This window comes from Pleurodeles waltl, chromosome 9 (genome assembly GCF_031143425.1).
Source record: "Pleurodeles waltl isolate 20211129_DDA chromosome 9, aPleWal1.hap1.20221129, whole genome shotgun sequence".
NCBI classification, from domain to species: Eukaryota; Metazoa; Chordata; class Amphibia; order Caudata; family Salamandridae; genus Pleurodeles; species Pleurodeles waltl.
The window spans coordinates 1,175,131,261-1,175,148,167 of NC_090448.1; the positions used below are offsets into that span (position 1 = coordinate 1,175,131,261).

A 16,907-nucleotide genomic window follows, 5' to 3' on the forward strand; every position below is an offset into this window, starting at 1 on the left:
GTCCTGACGAATAACTATGTTCATATGTTAGTGTGGAGATATCCTTATTTCTATTCTCAAATTTTGGTTCCGAGACTATCAGTTCCAATGTGCATCTTCAGTTACAACCAATCTAAGTAGATCTTTCTCTAGTATTAAAGTATTTTTCAGTACTTAACGTCCAGCGTTTCGAAGCAGGCTTTTAAATATCCACAGGCGGCCTGCTTCAAGGCTTGGGGTAAGGGGCTTGGAGTATGCTTGGCCGCTTTTGCTTCTGGCTTGTGTTTCGATAGCCCCTTTTTTGATAGTGCAGGTTTTTTTTTTATATTTTATTTATTTATTTTTAACCTAAGGCACAGTAAACGTCCTGCAATAAGTTACTGGTCAGATCCATAACATCTTAAAATTATGTTCTTTCTCCAGGTTCATTAACCTTGAAAGACTGGCCGTGTCTTTGTCAACATCAGTGTTTGTTTTCAAAGCAGAGATGTATGGCTCTTAACTTGACAGCAGTGGTATATACTCATCTATTAATCACAAATGTTATCGACAGACCATGAACACTTTAAATGCTTACATACTTAGGAGCTTTTCTTGTCATGATCTTGAAGAGAGCTTGTAATGATTACAATAGAGTATAAACCCGCTGACAAAGCACAGAATCATGATAGCTTATCGGCTTGAAGTCATTCTTATATGAAGGGGAGCATGCAGGATTCTAAGATTGTCACGTCAATCTGGATTTCTTTTTTGTGTCTGATAGGCTGTGGAAGTCATCAATATTGTTCAGTACAGCCCATTCTTGTTGCAGCGCACAAAATCCAAGTTTGGAAGATCAGCTTTACTCCAAACCCATTGGCGGGAAAATAATCATCTATGTGGAGTCTTAATGCTAATGTATTATAGAGTTTGGATATGTGATCTTGAGTCTTTCATGAAAAACTAAAATCTAGAAGTAAACTGCTTGTAATATTCTTAATCCAACACCAGATTGTAGGCTAAAGCACAGCAAGTTATCTACAACAATACACTCTGCAAACACATCTTTCTCTCTAACAGCATTGAAAGCATTAAAATAAAACACTAGCCGAGTGTTTGTGATCTCCAGTCGTCCTAACAAGGTTTTTCAACAACGTTCTTAGAAGCACTGTGTGAGGAAACTTTCTTGCAAATCAAGTATGTGGTCTACAGAAGAACAATGGAAGGTTAACTGTTTAACGTAAAAGTTGTAAATGATTTACACAGAAAAGATGTAACACCTCCTTTTCCACAGCCACCGTCCCCGGCGCCTGGAAGCATGCAGAAGTCAAGCTTCTACCGAGGAAAACCTCAGGCGATCCCCACAAGCTCAAAAACTACCACCCCATTCGCTTCTCCCATTCCCCGCCAAAGTCTTGGAAAAGGCCATAAGCCGCCAGCTAACAGACTACCTCGAAGACAACAACATGCTCGACCAATCCCAATCCAGCTTCCAGTCCTATCACAGCACCAAGACCGCCTTTATCGCAGTAACCAAGGACATCAGATGCCTCCTTGACCTGGGGAGAAACAGCAACCCTCATCCTCCTCGACTTATCGGCAGCCTTTGACATGGTCTCCCACCACACTCAACACCAGACTCCACAGCATTGGTATCCAAGACAACACACTCAACTGGATCTCCTCCTTCCTCTCTGGCTGAACACAGAGGATCCTCCTCCTTCCCTTTGTCTCTGCACCCAAAGACATGATCTTTGGCGTCCCCCAGGGCTCCTCCCTCAGCCCCACCCTCTTCAACACCTACATGACTCCACTGACAAATATCACACGCACCCACAGACCCAACATCGTCTCCTATGCCAACGACACCCAGCTCGTCCTATCCCTCACAGACGACACCTCCACCACATGAACCAACTTCCAAAACACAATGACCGACATCGCCACCTAGATGAGGACCAACTACCTCAAGCTAAACTCAGACAAGACGGAGATCCTCTTCTCCGGGAACAAGCCCTCCTCCTGGGAAAACATTTGGTGGCCTGCTGCCCTCTGTTCCCCACCCACACCCACCGACCACGCATGCAACCTTGGGATTATTCTGAATAACCAACTGACCACGAAACAAACAGACCAATGCTGTCTCATCTTCCTGCTTCGACATCCTCTGCATGCTCTGCAAGATCTTCCAATGGATCCCCATCTCTACCAGGAAAACAGTCACCCAAGCCCTCATCTCCAGCCGACTCGACTATAGCAACGTCCTCTACACCAGAACCACAAAACAGCTCAATAACTGCCTCCAGACCATCCAGCGGCAGCAAGACTCATCCTTGATCTCCCCAGAAGAACCCGCATCACTCCCCACCTCAGGGCCCTCAACTGCCTCCCTGTCCATCAAAGCAGCCTCTTCAAGCTCCTCATGCATGCATACAAGGCCCTCCACAACGCCGACCTGCCTACATCAACAACTGCATCACTTTCCACTGACAGACCAGAGAACTCCGCTAAGCCTCCCTCGCCCAGGCCCACTTCCCCCACATGAGCTGTGAACACTTTGGAGGCTGTTCCTTCTCCCACCTCACCGCCAGGTCCTGTAAGGACCTCCCCCTCCACCTGCGCACCTCCCCTTCTCTGAAGGACTTCAGAAGGCAGCTCAAGACTTGGCTCTTCGACCACCATCACCAGCTGGACAAGGCCAGATGCATCCCTCCAGCACCCGGAGGACCCCCACACCTTCCACAAGACCCTTGATTGATTGGGTCTCAATGCACAGCCTTGTATTTTTTTTCCCTACGGATATTGGTCCATGCTTCTGGGGCATTCTGGGTAGATACAGTTTTAGGAAGCTGGCTATCAATGCAGCACATCAGTGTAGGGGTATGTGATAGGCCGAACAGTATAAACACAATGGAGAGTTGGTGATAGTGCTTATTTAAGTGGTTTATTAAAAGGAAATGGTGAAGTACACAAAATGTCTATACTAAGGTACAGTTGATTTTCTCTCTCTCAAACTATGTCCTTGGTCGGTTAGTCCAGGTTTGTTAATGTCCTCTGTTTCTTTGTTTCTCTTTCAGATGGAATCCTGGTTGTTCGCTCAGGGGGGATCCAGAACAGTACTGGCAACAGAAGGATAGAAAACACTGGGGTAAGTATGGATTTTTATAACCGGTTTCCACTCTCTCTCTCTCGCTCTCTCTCTCTCTGACTGGGGAAAAGGGAAAAAACAAAAGGATGGGGTGGGTGTCGGTGAGAGGTTGAGGAACGACTTGACCAGAGTCCACAATTAGTGAGGGGAAAAAGTGTCTCACATGCAGTGATCACCGTGACCTCTTTCCTATCCCTCCTTTTTCCCCTCCTTTATATCCCCTTCCCAGTCCCCTTTTAGCTTAGTGCCCCTTTCTAGAGTCCAAAAGGACCGTACCTTGCTTAGCCACGACCCTCCAGGGCCGTGGCTGGCGTTATGGCGTTCCTCCGGTCGATCACCTCTTCCCGGGGTGTCCAGTATGGATTCCTCTTTATCTCCTGGATCTCCTCGTCCTGTCGTCCTCGGTGGTCCTTCCTTGAGGTATTCCTCCTCCTGGCGTCTCTCCTCTCTCTCCACGGGTCTGTTCTCTTCGTCCTTGGGCCTCTCCGTCTCCTCCTCCGATCTCGCTCTCCCCCTCCGTTGCAGCGCGTCCTCCTTTTCAACCTCCCTGTGCCGGGAAACCACACTGGTTTCCCTGGCAACGGCTGCGCGGCGGCCTCGTTCGTGTTGCGTTTCCCCGACAACGGGGAAACGCGGAAATGACGTATCGGAGCCCTCCGATACGTCATTAGAAGCACTCGGTGCCGGGAACACCCGGTCACACACCTCTCCCCATGAACGGTCCTGTTCGAGGACCGTAGTAGAGTCTGGGAACCGTGACAAATAATCAGCTGGGGCCTGTTGGGGTCCTGGTATGTGACGGACCTGAAAGGAAAACTGTTGGAGTTCAAGGAACCACCTCAAAATCCGGGAATTTGTATCTTTATGAGCGGACAACCATGTGAGGGGAGCATGATCCGTAAAAAGAATAAAAGGTCGACCTAACAGGTAATATTGTAAAGTGTCCACGGCCCATTTAATAGCCAAACATTCTCTTTCAATGGTAGGATAGTGACGTTCCCGGGGAAATAGCTTCCTACTGATATATACTATCGGATGATCCCTGCCTTCCCCGTCGGGTTGTGCCAGTACTCCCCCCAACCCTACATCAGAGGCATCGGTGTATAGATGGAAGGGTTTAGAGAAATCTGGGCATTTTAGAATGGGATCTCGAGTCAGATAGGACTTCAATTGCTCAAAGCTAGCCGTCTGGTGATCCGAAAATGGAGCTAATCGAGTAGGATGGGATTTAGAAAAAAGATCAGTGAGAGGGGCTGCAAGTGTGGAATAGTCGGGAATGAATCTACGATAGTAGCCTACTAATCCTAGGAACGAGCGTAAATCTTTTTTTGTTTTAGGGTTAGGTGCATTTAGAATGGCGACTACTTTCTTATTTTGTGTTTGCAGAGTCCCTTGACCGATTTCGTATCCTAAGTAGGATATATTGGGTTTTCCTAGAACGCACTTTTTAGGGTTGGCAGTTAAACCAGCGTTTGAGAGTATGGCATATCTGTTGTAGATGGAGGAGATGATCATCCCAGGTTTCACTAAAGATAACTACGTCATCTAGGTAAGCTGCTGCGAAAGATTGAAATGGTTTTAAAAGTCTATCCATTAACCGTTGGAACGTAGCGGGTGCTCCATGCAGTCCGAATGGTAGCACGGTGAAATGATAAAGCCCGGACTGAGTAGCAAAAGCTGTTTTCTCTTTATCCTCTGGTGCTAAGGGAATCTGCCAATACCCTTTAGTCAAATCTAAGGTGGACATATATTTTGCTTTTCCCAGTTTCTCCAAGACGTCATCCACTCTAGGAATGGGATAGGTGTCAAACATTGAATGTTCATTAAGCTTCCGGAAATCAATACAAAATCTGATCGTACCGTCAGGTTTCGGCACCAGAACGACTGGGGAGCACCAGGGACTAGTCGAAGGCTCTACCACTCCTAGTTCTAACATCTTTTGTACTTCATTCTCCATAATCTGTTTTCTTGCCTCGGGAATCCGATACGGCCGTAACCTAACAATTTTACCCGGTGTAGTCCTTATTTTATGGGTTATTAAGGGGGTTTTACCTGGCACTACTGAAAAAAAACTTTCGGAAGTGTTCTAGTAGGCTATACACCTGTTCCTTCTCTGGTATTGTTAATGATGCATTTACTTCGGGTAGCCCTTCCCCAAAATTGTTTTCGGTTGGACAAAACTCAATATGCAAGTTTTTGCTAGGACAGAGGAATCGGACCATTTCTCCGGAAGTATCGGGATGGTCCGGTTCTTCCCATTTTTTAAAGAGATTTATATGATAAATCTGGGTTTTCTGAGGATTGTTTGTGATTTCAATCAGATAGGTAACAGGAGAAACGGCTCGTATAACCCTATATGGACCCTGCCATTTTGCAATCAGTTTGTGTTCAGATGTGGGACGCATTATTAGAACCTGATCTCCTGGTTGTAGAACCCTTAACTTACTTCCTCGGTCATAATACTGTTTTGGGGTTTATTGAGCTTGTTCCATATTTACTCTAACTGTTTCCCATAAACTTTGTAGTTGGGATCGTAAGTTGTGAGCATATTCTAATAAAGGTCTTCCACCCTCTTCTGCCTCTTCTTCCCATGTCTCAATGGCCATATCTAAAAGAGACTGAGGTTGTCTTCCAAACACGAGCTCAAACGGGCTATGGCCTGTTGAGGCCTGTTCATGGGTTCGTATGGCGTATAGTACTAAGGGTAATTTCTGATCCCAGTCTCTTCCTGAGTCCTGTACCACTTTCCTCAAAAGGGTTTTTATTGTTCGGTTGTACCGTTCCACCAATCCATCTGTCTGTGGATGGTACACCGAAGTTCGAATTTGGGAAATACCCAATGTCTTACACACCTGCTTCATAAGAGTAGACATAAAGGGGGTTCCCTGGTCTGTGAGTATTTCATGCGGAAACCCCACTCGAGAGAAAACGTTTACCATTGCTTGGGCAACGGTTTTGGTTGTCATGCTTTTGAGAGGAACGGCCTCGGGGTATCGGGTGGCATAATCAACCATAACCAAGATATACATGTGACCTTTCGTTGAGGGCACTAGGGGTCCAATCAGATCCATCCCCATCCTACTAAAAGGGATGTCTATGATGGGTAAGGGCATTAGAGGGGCTTTCTTAGGTCTACCCGGTTCAGTAAGTTGACACCTGGGACACTGGGCACAATATTTGCGTATGTGGGCGAAAACCCCTGGCCAATAAAACCGCCTAAGGAGATACTCTTCGGTTTTTTCTCTCCCATAATGACCCCCACCTGGTTGACTATGAGCCAAAGTCAGGACGTGATCTCTATAATGTTCGGGTACCAATAGTTGTTGTTTATGTTCCCCTGTACGAGTGGTAGTTATTCTGTATAAGAGATTTTTCTTAATTAGGAAGTAGGGACCCACCTCCTCGGTCTCTTCCGATTTTGCAGACTTCCAAGCTTGTGTGAGAGAAGGATCTTCTCTCTGTTGCTGAGGGAAACTGACAGGCGCCTCATGGGTTTCGGCTATAAGGCCAGGCTTTTGTCCTTGTATCTCTTCTCCCCGGTGATTCGCTTTTGCTGCCCGTTTTTCTCTACGTGATAATGTTCGACGGGTTACAGGGCATTCAATAACACTGTTAGAAAAGGGAGCTTCTCTCCACCAGTCCTGTGTCCCCTTGGGGGTTCTAACATGATCTAAGATCTCTTGAAAATGTTCATAATCAGTCCCGATAATACATTCCTCAATCAGCTCGGTCATTACTCCCATAGGTAGGACATCTCGGTAATTTCCCCACTCTACTGTTAGCTTATATAAGGGGTATTGCTCTTTGTCCCCATGAATACAACAAATATTTACCCATCGGTCTACTTCCTCGTCTGACAGGTTTACTATCTCTTTCCTCACTACGGACTGGCTACACCCTGAATCAATAAGAGCCCATACTGACTGTCCATTGATGTTTAGGATCTGTTTAAACTTCAGGTTACCTCGTCCTGTACACAGTACCCTTCTCCGAGTTACTCCTATCTCCATTGGCTCACCAGGATCTTGTTTTCTGGGACACATGCGGGCAATGTGTCCCCATTCCCCACAGTTGTAACATTGGGGCCCTGATACCGGAGGATGGCTGATTAGTCTGCGTGAAATAGGCTCGTCAGGAGGGGCTCTGGGAGTACTTCTAGGGTTAGATAGCCCCGGTTTTATGCTGGGTCGGGATGGCACACTCCTTATATCCACTGAGCGATGATAGGCACATGCTAAGTCGATCGCCATGTCAGTATCTACTTTGGGATGTTGGCGAATCCAGTGTTTTGTAGCCGTGGGCAAGGCATCTAAATATTGCTCAAGAACGATCGTCTGGATCACTTCCTCTCTGCTATTCCCGGAAGGACCCAACCATTTCAAAGCTAAATCTTTTACACGATAATAAAAGGTTCGGGGGTCCTCATTTGGTCCCCATTTGATTTTCCGGAATTTGACCCTATAATATTCGGTGTCATGTCCTACACGTTCTAATATACTAGTCTTTATCTCTTGGTATGGGGTGGTTCCTCCCGGGTTTGCTGCTTGATATGCTGCTTGTAATATCCCTGTAAGAAGTGGTGCGACATACTGACCCCATCTATCCTCAGGCCATTGAGCTGACGAAGCCACTCTCTCAAAGTTAGTAAAAAAGGATTCGGGGTCTTCACCTTCTTGATATTTCTGTAACACAGAACTGGGTACATTGGGGTGAACTTTACTGACAGCAATAGTTTTGGTTAGTTTCTTCATGGCCGTCTCGTGTACCAGTTGATTATTGGCGAGGATTGTTGCCTGACTTTTCAAAGCCGACTGTAATGCTTCCCTGTCCTCCTTTGCTTCTCTTTGGTGTGCCTCCCATACCAACTGCAGATGTCGCTGGCCCTCGGCCAGTTGTTTTATCATATCTTCCAACGAGGGAGTATCACTCATTATGTATACTGTTCGGGTGTCTGGGAGGGGTCAAAACCAATAGATCCCACTTCTGGCACCACTGTGACAGGCCGAACAGTATAAACACAATGGAGAGGTGGTGATAGTGCTTATTTAAGTGGTTTATTAAAAGGAAATGGTGAAGTACACAAAATGTCTATACTAAGGTACAGTTGATTTTCTCTCTCTCAAACTATGTCCTTGGTCGGTTAGTCCAGGTTTGTTAATGTCCTCTGTTTCTTTGTTTCTCTTTCAGATGGAATCCTGGTTGTTCGCTCAGGGGGGATCCAGAACAGTACCGGCAACAGAAGGATAGAAAACACTGGGGTAAGTATGGATTTTTATAACCGGTTTCCACTCTCTCTCTCTCGCTCTCTCTCTCTCTCTGACTGGGGAAAAGGGAAAAACCAAAAGGATGGGGTGGGTGTCGGTGAGAGGTTGAGGAACGACTTGACCAGAGTCCACAATTAGTGAGGGGAAAAAGTGTCTCACATGCAGTGATCACCGTGACCTCTTTCCTATCCCTCCTTTTTCCCCTCCTTTATATCCCCTTCCCAGTCCCCTTTTAGCTTAGTGCCCCTTTCTAGAGTCCAAAAGGACCGTACCTTGCTTAGCCACGACCCTCCAGGGCCGTGGCTGGCGTTATGGCGTTCCTCCGGTCGATCACCTCTTCCCGGGGTGTCCAGTATGGATTCCTCTTTATCTCCTGGATCTCCTCGTCCTGTCGTCCTCGGTGGTCCTTCCTTGAGGTATTCCTCCTCCTGGCGTCTCTCCTCTCTCTCCACGGGTCTGTTCTCTTCGTCCTTGGGCCTCTCCGTCTCCTCCTCCGATCTCGCTCTCCCCCTCCGTTGCAGCGCGTCCTCCTTTTCAACCTCCCTGTGCCGGGAAACCACACTGGTTTCCCTGGCAACGGCTGCGCGGCGGCCTCGTTCGTGTTGCGTTTCCCCGACAACGGGGAAACGCGGAAATGACGTATCGGAGCCCTCCGATACGTCATTAGAACCACTCAGTGCCGGGAACACCCGGTCACAGGGTACACTATGCAGATAGTAGAGGCGACCCTTATTGGCAGACAAAGGTTAAAGGTAATAAACCTAAATGTTCTCTTTAGTGGTAACATGGGTGAGCAGTTTAGGCTTATCACAGGGTAGTGCTAAGCATTTATTGTACTCACAGAGTCCATAAATGAGCCACACACACAAGAAGAAACTCAAGACCAATTTTAGAAAAACACTTTTCATGTTATTTTAGACACCAAAAATCTTCATAATTAGGTAAATACTGCATGAAATGTTACTTTGCACATTGAGTTAAGTAAATCACACAAATACGCTTTTACGCGATAATCCTTCTCAATGAAAAAAAGAACATGTACTGCATACAGGTTCTTGCAATAGTATCTATCCCCTTTAGGTGTTAGGGTGTCACAGTCACAACACCAGAAGTTCGGTTTTACCTGCCCTGTGATGTCGGGGTGCAAATGGGTCCGATGCCTTGCACACAGCACAGTTGTCAAAGAGGGGAGGGGGGGGGCACCTACAAAAAGGCTTCGGGAGGGACTTGGCGACAGGTCCAGGAGCTCCCAACAGGGGGCTCAGTTTGGGAGGGTCCGGGGAGCAAGAGGGCACAGTTGATGGTCGTGGGCCGGGGCGATCGGGTGCAAAGGGTTTTGGTCCGCTGTGCGTCAAAGGTGCTCAAGGTGTTTGGTGAGACCTGCAAGGGGGAAGAAAAATAGACAGTAGGGCCACTCTCATGGGCAGCTTCATAGATTCCGTCGTTCCTCAGGTGCAGGTTGTCTTTCTGCAGCGGCAGAGTCTAGTCCAGATACAAACAAGCCTTGGTCCTTGCAACTGCTCCTGTACCCCGGCTATTGGTATAGAGCAACTCCCGGTGGGCTTGGAGTCTCCAAACTTTGTGGGGAGACAGGTCTGTCCTCCTGGAGAACAGTGACCTCCTCCTGGGTGACTTCTGTGTCGGTGGACCCAGGCGTCAGCAGATTGATGGACCGGACGCCACGGTTGGTGCCTGCAGGTTGCAGGGAAGTGGCTCCTCCACTCCAAGGGAGATGCTGGCTGGTTTGCGAAGTGCTGGCAGCCCTCTGAAGCTTTTGGGACATGAACAGCTGCAGGACAAGTCAGGTCTGGGTGATTGTCAGGGCGGCAGCAGGTAGGCAGGGTTTGGCACCAAAAGTCCAGGCTGGTCCACAGTTTTTGCGTTGGTCGGCTCTTCTTTGTCATCCTCCTTCTTCAGTCTGATGTATCTGTAGTCCTGGTGTCAGGGGCCACATCAATACTCAATTTATGGGAGTGTAAGGTAGTAGCCAATGGGCTACTTAACTCTGGGGTGACCACACACCCTATGTGACCATCTACTATACAGAGTGGGTATAACCCTTCCCAAAAATAAGATGGTGGAACCCTTTCCTTCATGCAGCACGTCAGGCAGCACACCTTAGGGGTATGACTAGCCTGGTAGTGCAACACGCCTACTTGCATAGCTAATTTCCTGCCTGTCCTGGTGCCAAATGGGCCTCAGGGCCATCTCCTGGGTCTAAAGTGGAAGCTGTGGTCGCATTTTAAGGGTGGCTGGTACTTAAGACCCTGTCCTTGGTATGCAGATTCACTAACCACCCGGCTGAAAGGAGGCGATAACACCGTCCTCTGGAACAGGCATGGTTTTTGACCTCAGACCATGAGCTCTCATCTCCAGGGGGTCAGAAACATGTGTGGGGGCAAGCTGTTCGATACCAGTCAGTTAGCACACTAGCCTAGTAGGTTTTCAGGGGGCACGTCTAAGGTGCCCTTAGGGTGCATGTCATAATAAAGCCAATACTGGCATCAGTATGGATTTATTAAGACGGGGTGGTTGATACCAAACACTTTAGGTTTCAGTGAAGCCATTATGTAGCTGAGTAACTCGTAGTGCCCAGTACATACCTTAATATAGCTTCCCTCTTCACTTGTAATATCCAATACTAGAACTAGACATCACAGGGGCCTATCTGCTCATGCACATGTGTCCTCGCGTGCTATAATGCACCCTGCCTTGCGGCTTCAAGGCTTGCTGTAGGCCTGACTTGCATATATTATATGCAGTGACTTGGCATGGCACACAGTGAGTGTGCATTGTCGCATTTTTATTCATGGTTTGCACCATGTCACGCAGCCTACAATGATAGTATGCATGTCATTTGTGTGGGGTCCCCTTAGGGCGGCATAATACATGGTGTGGCCTTTAGGGAGGCTCTTCAGTACCCAGGCCAGAGGTAGCTGTGGTACGATTTACTAGGGACTTACATGAGTGCTAAAGTGCTTGCCAATTGGGTTACAATTGGGTATTTCGTTTTTAGGGGAAATAATATTGGCACTGGACCCTGGTTGGCGGGCTTCAGTGCACCATCAGTTAAAAAAACAAAAAAAAAACCAGCATGCAGTAGTTCAAATGGGGGCATAAAGTGGGAGGGGACTACCTGCAAAAAGCCTGGCTTCCTACACCAGTATTTAACACCTTTTCTGATCTGGAGCCTTCACCTGGCAAAGTGTTATGAGCCGTTGTAGTTCTTCGGTTCCTACTAGTCCACACAAGTTATCCATCCCTCCAGTTTTGTTTCTTCCTTACCACATCAGATCGTGTCTGGTATATCAGTCTATTCAAAGGCTCAACACAACAGTATCAGCTGTCAAAATCAGTAAGCCTGATATCACTTCCATATCATGGGAGTTCACTCTGGATAGTATTGTTATGCTTACCTGTGGTCCTCTGTCTTCCCTGCTGCTGGTTCAATGACCACCCATTTCTCAAGCACCAAGGTAGTTTTTGTGCCATCCCTTGATTGTGACAATTACATTTAAAAGACTGGTATTATGTCTAGTGTTTCACTCTCACGCACCCATTTCTTGTTTTTCATGGATTCTAACAGCAGGTATGCAAACCATCTTTCATACCTGCATAGGTTGAAAGGAATGATAGTGGCTTTTAGTGTGTCTGCTCATCGTGAACCCTAACTGATTGCCAAGCCTACTTTGCGAGCATGACAGTATAGTCGGAGATGCATGAATACAGTTCTCTGACCAATGAGGCAGGAAGATCTTGCACGGCTCGGAATCTGTCACAACTACCCTTTGTGAAAGAACTAGAAGGGGAACGCCTCAAGGGAAGGAACCAATTGTATGTGACATTCATCATGATGTTCCCTGAATGAGTGTTTAGACTACTCAACCATTATGTTTCATCCAGGTTAAGCTCATTTGGAAAGGTTAAGATGAAATAATCTCCCTGTCACTTGCCTGTATCCTCCTCTGCTTACACAGAAGATTTCATAAAGTTCTGTGTACTGAACATTCAGCATTGCGTCTAGGAAAAGATCAGTAGGTCATGCTAAAACTTATTTGTGTCCGATGTTTTTGCATTCTTTCAATGTTGGGAAAGGTTTAGCAATTAAAATCAAATGAGTGTTATGGAACATAAAAGGCCATAAAGCTCAAGTGTCCTTACAAGTTGATGGTTTCTCAGGTAAACCCTTTCTCAACTCACTACATCAGACCTGAGGTTATGTAAACTCAAAGTCTTAACCAATTACAAAAAATAAATGGATGCTAATTGGGTTCAACAGAGTTGGTGAGTTTACTATGGCAGCAAATAATGGTAGAGTGCGGGTTGCCGATTACCTTCCGTGGGTAGCTGATGGGCGTACTCCAGCGGCAGCGTGAGGTGTGCGTAATCCTGCAGCGCGGCCAGCCAGAGACCGCTGAGAACGGGAAGCTCGGCTTGCACTAGACTCAGAAGCCCCTCTGTAACGGAACTGACTTGCTCTTGGCCCCCGGAGCTCTCACAAGACTTGAGTTTGCAGCTCTGCTTCTTCTGTCTTTCTACCGTAATTATGTAAACCTGAAGGGACAAGAAAAGTAACAGGTCAAGTGCCATCTTGCTCCCATCCCGTGATTCTATATATAAACACACACCACATTTACTGGAATAAATGTGCGAATTAGTTTGCACAACACTTCAGCAAACGTACTCCTGAGGCACAGAGAAATCTACTCGCCCACTTGCAATGAAGGCAGATTTTATCGGGGTGAGCGGTTTATCTTTAGGGCCTACCGGCCCATTCTGGAGAGCTAATAAAGAATAGGTGTTCTGTTGTCGAAGACACTGAATGAGCTGCACAGATGCCTTTAAATCTTGTTTTTCTCTTGTCATATTCCCTCTGCGTCGAAAGACAGAGGTCAAATCCCAGCTGATGTCTGACAGTTTGCAGTCAGAGAAAGAAAAGTAAACACTACCTCACTGATAAAATGAGTCGCAACGTTGGAGGATTTTGTAATGTGAACTGTCTGAGAATTGTGCTGTACAGAGTGTGGCATGTAAGGGTGCAGGATGTCAGGGCTGTTCTAAATAGCTTGTAAGTTAACTATACAAACACTTCAAACTATATTTTAGTAGTTACGAAAGCACCTTTGTTTGTAATTCTGGGTGGAGAAAATAAGTTTTTAATAGGATGCAAACTAATCAGAACACTTCACTTAGTGTTGTGGAAAAGATAAATACTTTTACTGAAACCCAATTTCCACAGATGGTTTATACGTTATATAGTTCTATCAGTAAGACCGCATGTTAGTCAGAAAGTTTGTGGCCATTTCAATTGAAAATATGGTGTTTGTAAATTCCAGTGTGCTACCCAATCATACTAAGGAATTTAAAGCTTTTAAACATCAGCTGAGAAACATTCCTACCCCGCCCTCATGACAATGCTTTAGTGAACTAAGAGGCAAGTCAGGGGTCGTGTAACCTATATGTGGACTACATTCTTATTATACATGGAAAAAAAAAAACATTAATCTATTAGTTCAAATAAAATATTTTTTTTGTCCACATAAATACAGAAATACGTTACTTGAAGGTGCTCTCACATGGGATAATGAAGAAAAAGGTGGCTCTGTAAAGTAACATTTTTGCCCAGGATCACACAATTTGCGACAAGATTAAGGGTCTCCACCTGCAATACAGTTAGGTCGAGTAGATTACTCAAGTCACTTGACCTGCAGATCTAGTAAACTTTTTATGATTTTGAACCATCACTATTCAGCAGAAACCCAAACCGACTGCACCAGATCCTTCACCCTAAGTGTGTTTAAGATGCCGCAAAGCCTTTGGCATAGGAAGCCAAGAGCTGCAAACTACCCTTCATCCCAGAAGTGTGTGAGCATTCCAAAACGCTTTGGCACAATGGCTTGAAAGTGCTTCACGCCAAAACAAATACGTTAATTACTCCCCATAACATTCTTTCTGGGGGATAATCTAACTGCAGATTCCTCACCTTTGGAACAGTCCAAGGTCCCAGACTGGTTCTATACTTTCAAGAGCATGGCGGCAGGTGGCGCGGGCAAACTACCACAGCCTCACACCACCCAAAAGAGGGCAAAGCAGCCTTTAGGTGGCACCCTGCGCTGATGTTGGTTTTGTCTTGTACTTTTCTTCAGCTTGAGATGCAGATCAATCAAGGCAGACTGGAGGCGACAGCAGTCCAGAACATGGGACCTTTTTACAGACACAGAAGCCCAATGCACAGAATGTGGAGCAGAGGGCAGTGAGGAATCTGCTATCAGAGTATACAGCAGATGGGAAATGTACTTGCACAGTAATCATCTGTTTGTAGCATGCATTGCTGTAGATTAACATGCTCTGCATGCTCCTGCCATCTAGTGTTGGGCTTGGATGTTTGCGTGTTGCTTTTCTTCACAGAAAGGCTTTCATGTCATGCGATGCACTGTAACTATTCATTTAGAGGACAACGCACATTGGCACAGACTTCATTTTGGAGTATTTTTCACACCACGGGTGGATTAGCAAGTGAATGCAGTATGGTGCACCACGTGTGTAGTGAAAGTAATGTATTAAATAAAAGAAGAGATTTACAAGTGGAGTCCCATACCTCTGGGTTGGTGGGTGGGCTCAAGAGCTTATATAGCAAATATATATTTTCTTAATTTATTTCTAGAACCACAAGATTCAAGTTGCAGGTAAGCACATTAATAAATACCCATTTCACTTATGAATCAATAATACTTTGTTTGAAATCGCTAAGTTATACATTTTAGGAATAAATGGCAATAATCTATTTTAAAAGTTGACAGTGCAATTTTCTGAAACTGTTTCTGGGGGGGAAAGAAAAGTTAGTACAATTTACAGGTAAGAAAAGACTTACAGTTCCAGTCTCCAGGGGTTAGGTAGTCCACAGGTTGGGGTTCAAGGTAAGCCCAAACACCCACCACCAGCAACACGGGCCGGCCGGGAACAGAGGTCAAAGTTTTGTGTTTTTTTTGTTTTTTTTAAACTGTTTTTATTGGTTTTGTTATATAAACCTTATATCTACATACAATGCACATCAGTAACTTCACTTACAATATTTTGACATCGGCATGGATTGTACTGAGGTCAAGCCATAAAAAGATAGCATCAATTACCAGCATTTTGTACCTTAATATTTCTGAGCGTACAGCTTGAAACATTTTCTACTCATGAGTTCCGCCCAACTGGTCACCCTGCGCAATCGTGTGGGCACTCCCGGAGTGTGCAAGTCCCAACCAATTGATTCCGTATCTGGCGTTGGTGAGCATCTCACCCCTCCATTATGCCTCCCCTTCAGAATCCTCCCTTGCTGTAGTGTCGTCCTCAGGGAACCTTTTCAGTAAATGAGCCCAGAGGTGAACGGCTGCAGCTGCTCCCCTGTCTGCATATGAAATTTTCATTTGGATCTCCTCGGCTACCCTCCATTCCAGTATGTCCCTGAGCCAGTCTGTGAACATTGGTTGCCGTGCGCTCATCCAGCCGATGGCTACTCTCCTTTTGGCCAGCAACAGAGCGAGTTGGATGATTCTACAGTGAACCTTGCGTCCCCTGGGACATTCCATAACCCCCAAGAGGCAAACAAGTGGCGACTGCAGGACTCACATTTCTGTGGCCAGTTCTATACGCTCCACAACCTGTCCCCAAATAAGTGCGCACCGTGGCACAGATCCATGCCATATGCGTGAAGTCAGCGTCAGCCACACCGCATCGTGAGCAGGAGGCACTTTTGGTGGGATCTATTTTCTTAAGATGTTGTGGTGTGACATATGTGCGATGCAAGTAGTGTAAATGCAGAAGCCTGAACCTATTATTACAGGATACTTTGCGAACCAACCCCACTTTGCATCCAAACTAGCTAGACCCAGATCCCGCTCCCACATGCCTCATGCAGGGTATCGACATGGCATCCCATCAGTTCCAATGGCTTTGTAAGAGTGAGTTATTAGGTGTCTCTCCTCTCCCCATTCAATGAGCCCCTCCAATACTGGGGAGGTTTTAGGAGCAGCTGGAAATCCCATCCAGATGTCCCTTGCGAAACTCTCCAATTTAGCGTGGTGCAAAAAGTGATGTGGACCTAACCCAAAGGTATCCCGTGCCTCTTGGAGGGTAATAAATGTGTCCCCTGGTTATAGGAAACTGACCTCCATACATCCACCCTCTCGCCACTGTGTCATGGACATGATAGAGCCTATGTTTCAAAAAGATTTCAAATCCCATATATTCAGCTTTCTGCTAAAGGGAGCTGCCTGTATGACCCTCTGCACCACTTTCCTCCATATACTAGCCATGTGTATAACCAAGTATGGTACTGGGGTGTCCTCCCTGCAACAGTAGCTGTGATAGTGTGTTAGCACCCAACCCGCCCATCAATAAGCGCTTCTCCCAGTTATCTGCTGGGGCCAGCCATCTAGCAGCATGCTGCAGATGCGCCGCGTAGTAATAGAAGTGTATATCCGGGACTGCCAGTCCCCCCTCCTCCATGTCCCTCTGCAAGATTGCCAGTGATACTCGGCTACGTTTGC

At 46.3% G+C, this 16,907-nt stretch overlaps 1 protein-coding gene across 4 annotated transcripts in view; it reads right to left on the bottom strand.

The window, feature by feature from the left end:
- Positions 1 to 16,907, bottom strand: part of HEATR5A (HEAT repeat containing 5A) — a 362,218-nt gene that overhangs the window by 86,660 nt on the left and 258,651 nt on the right. For all 4 annotated transcript variants that reach the window (XM_069209087.1, XM_069209090.1, XM_069209089.1 and 1 more), the window contains exon 28: positions 12,705 to 12,924. In XM_069209087.1, coding sequence (XP_069065188.1) covers positions 12,705 to 12,924 — 220 coding nt within the window. The remainder of the gene's footprint in view (positions 1 to 12,704; positions 12,925 to 16,907) is intronic.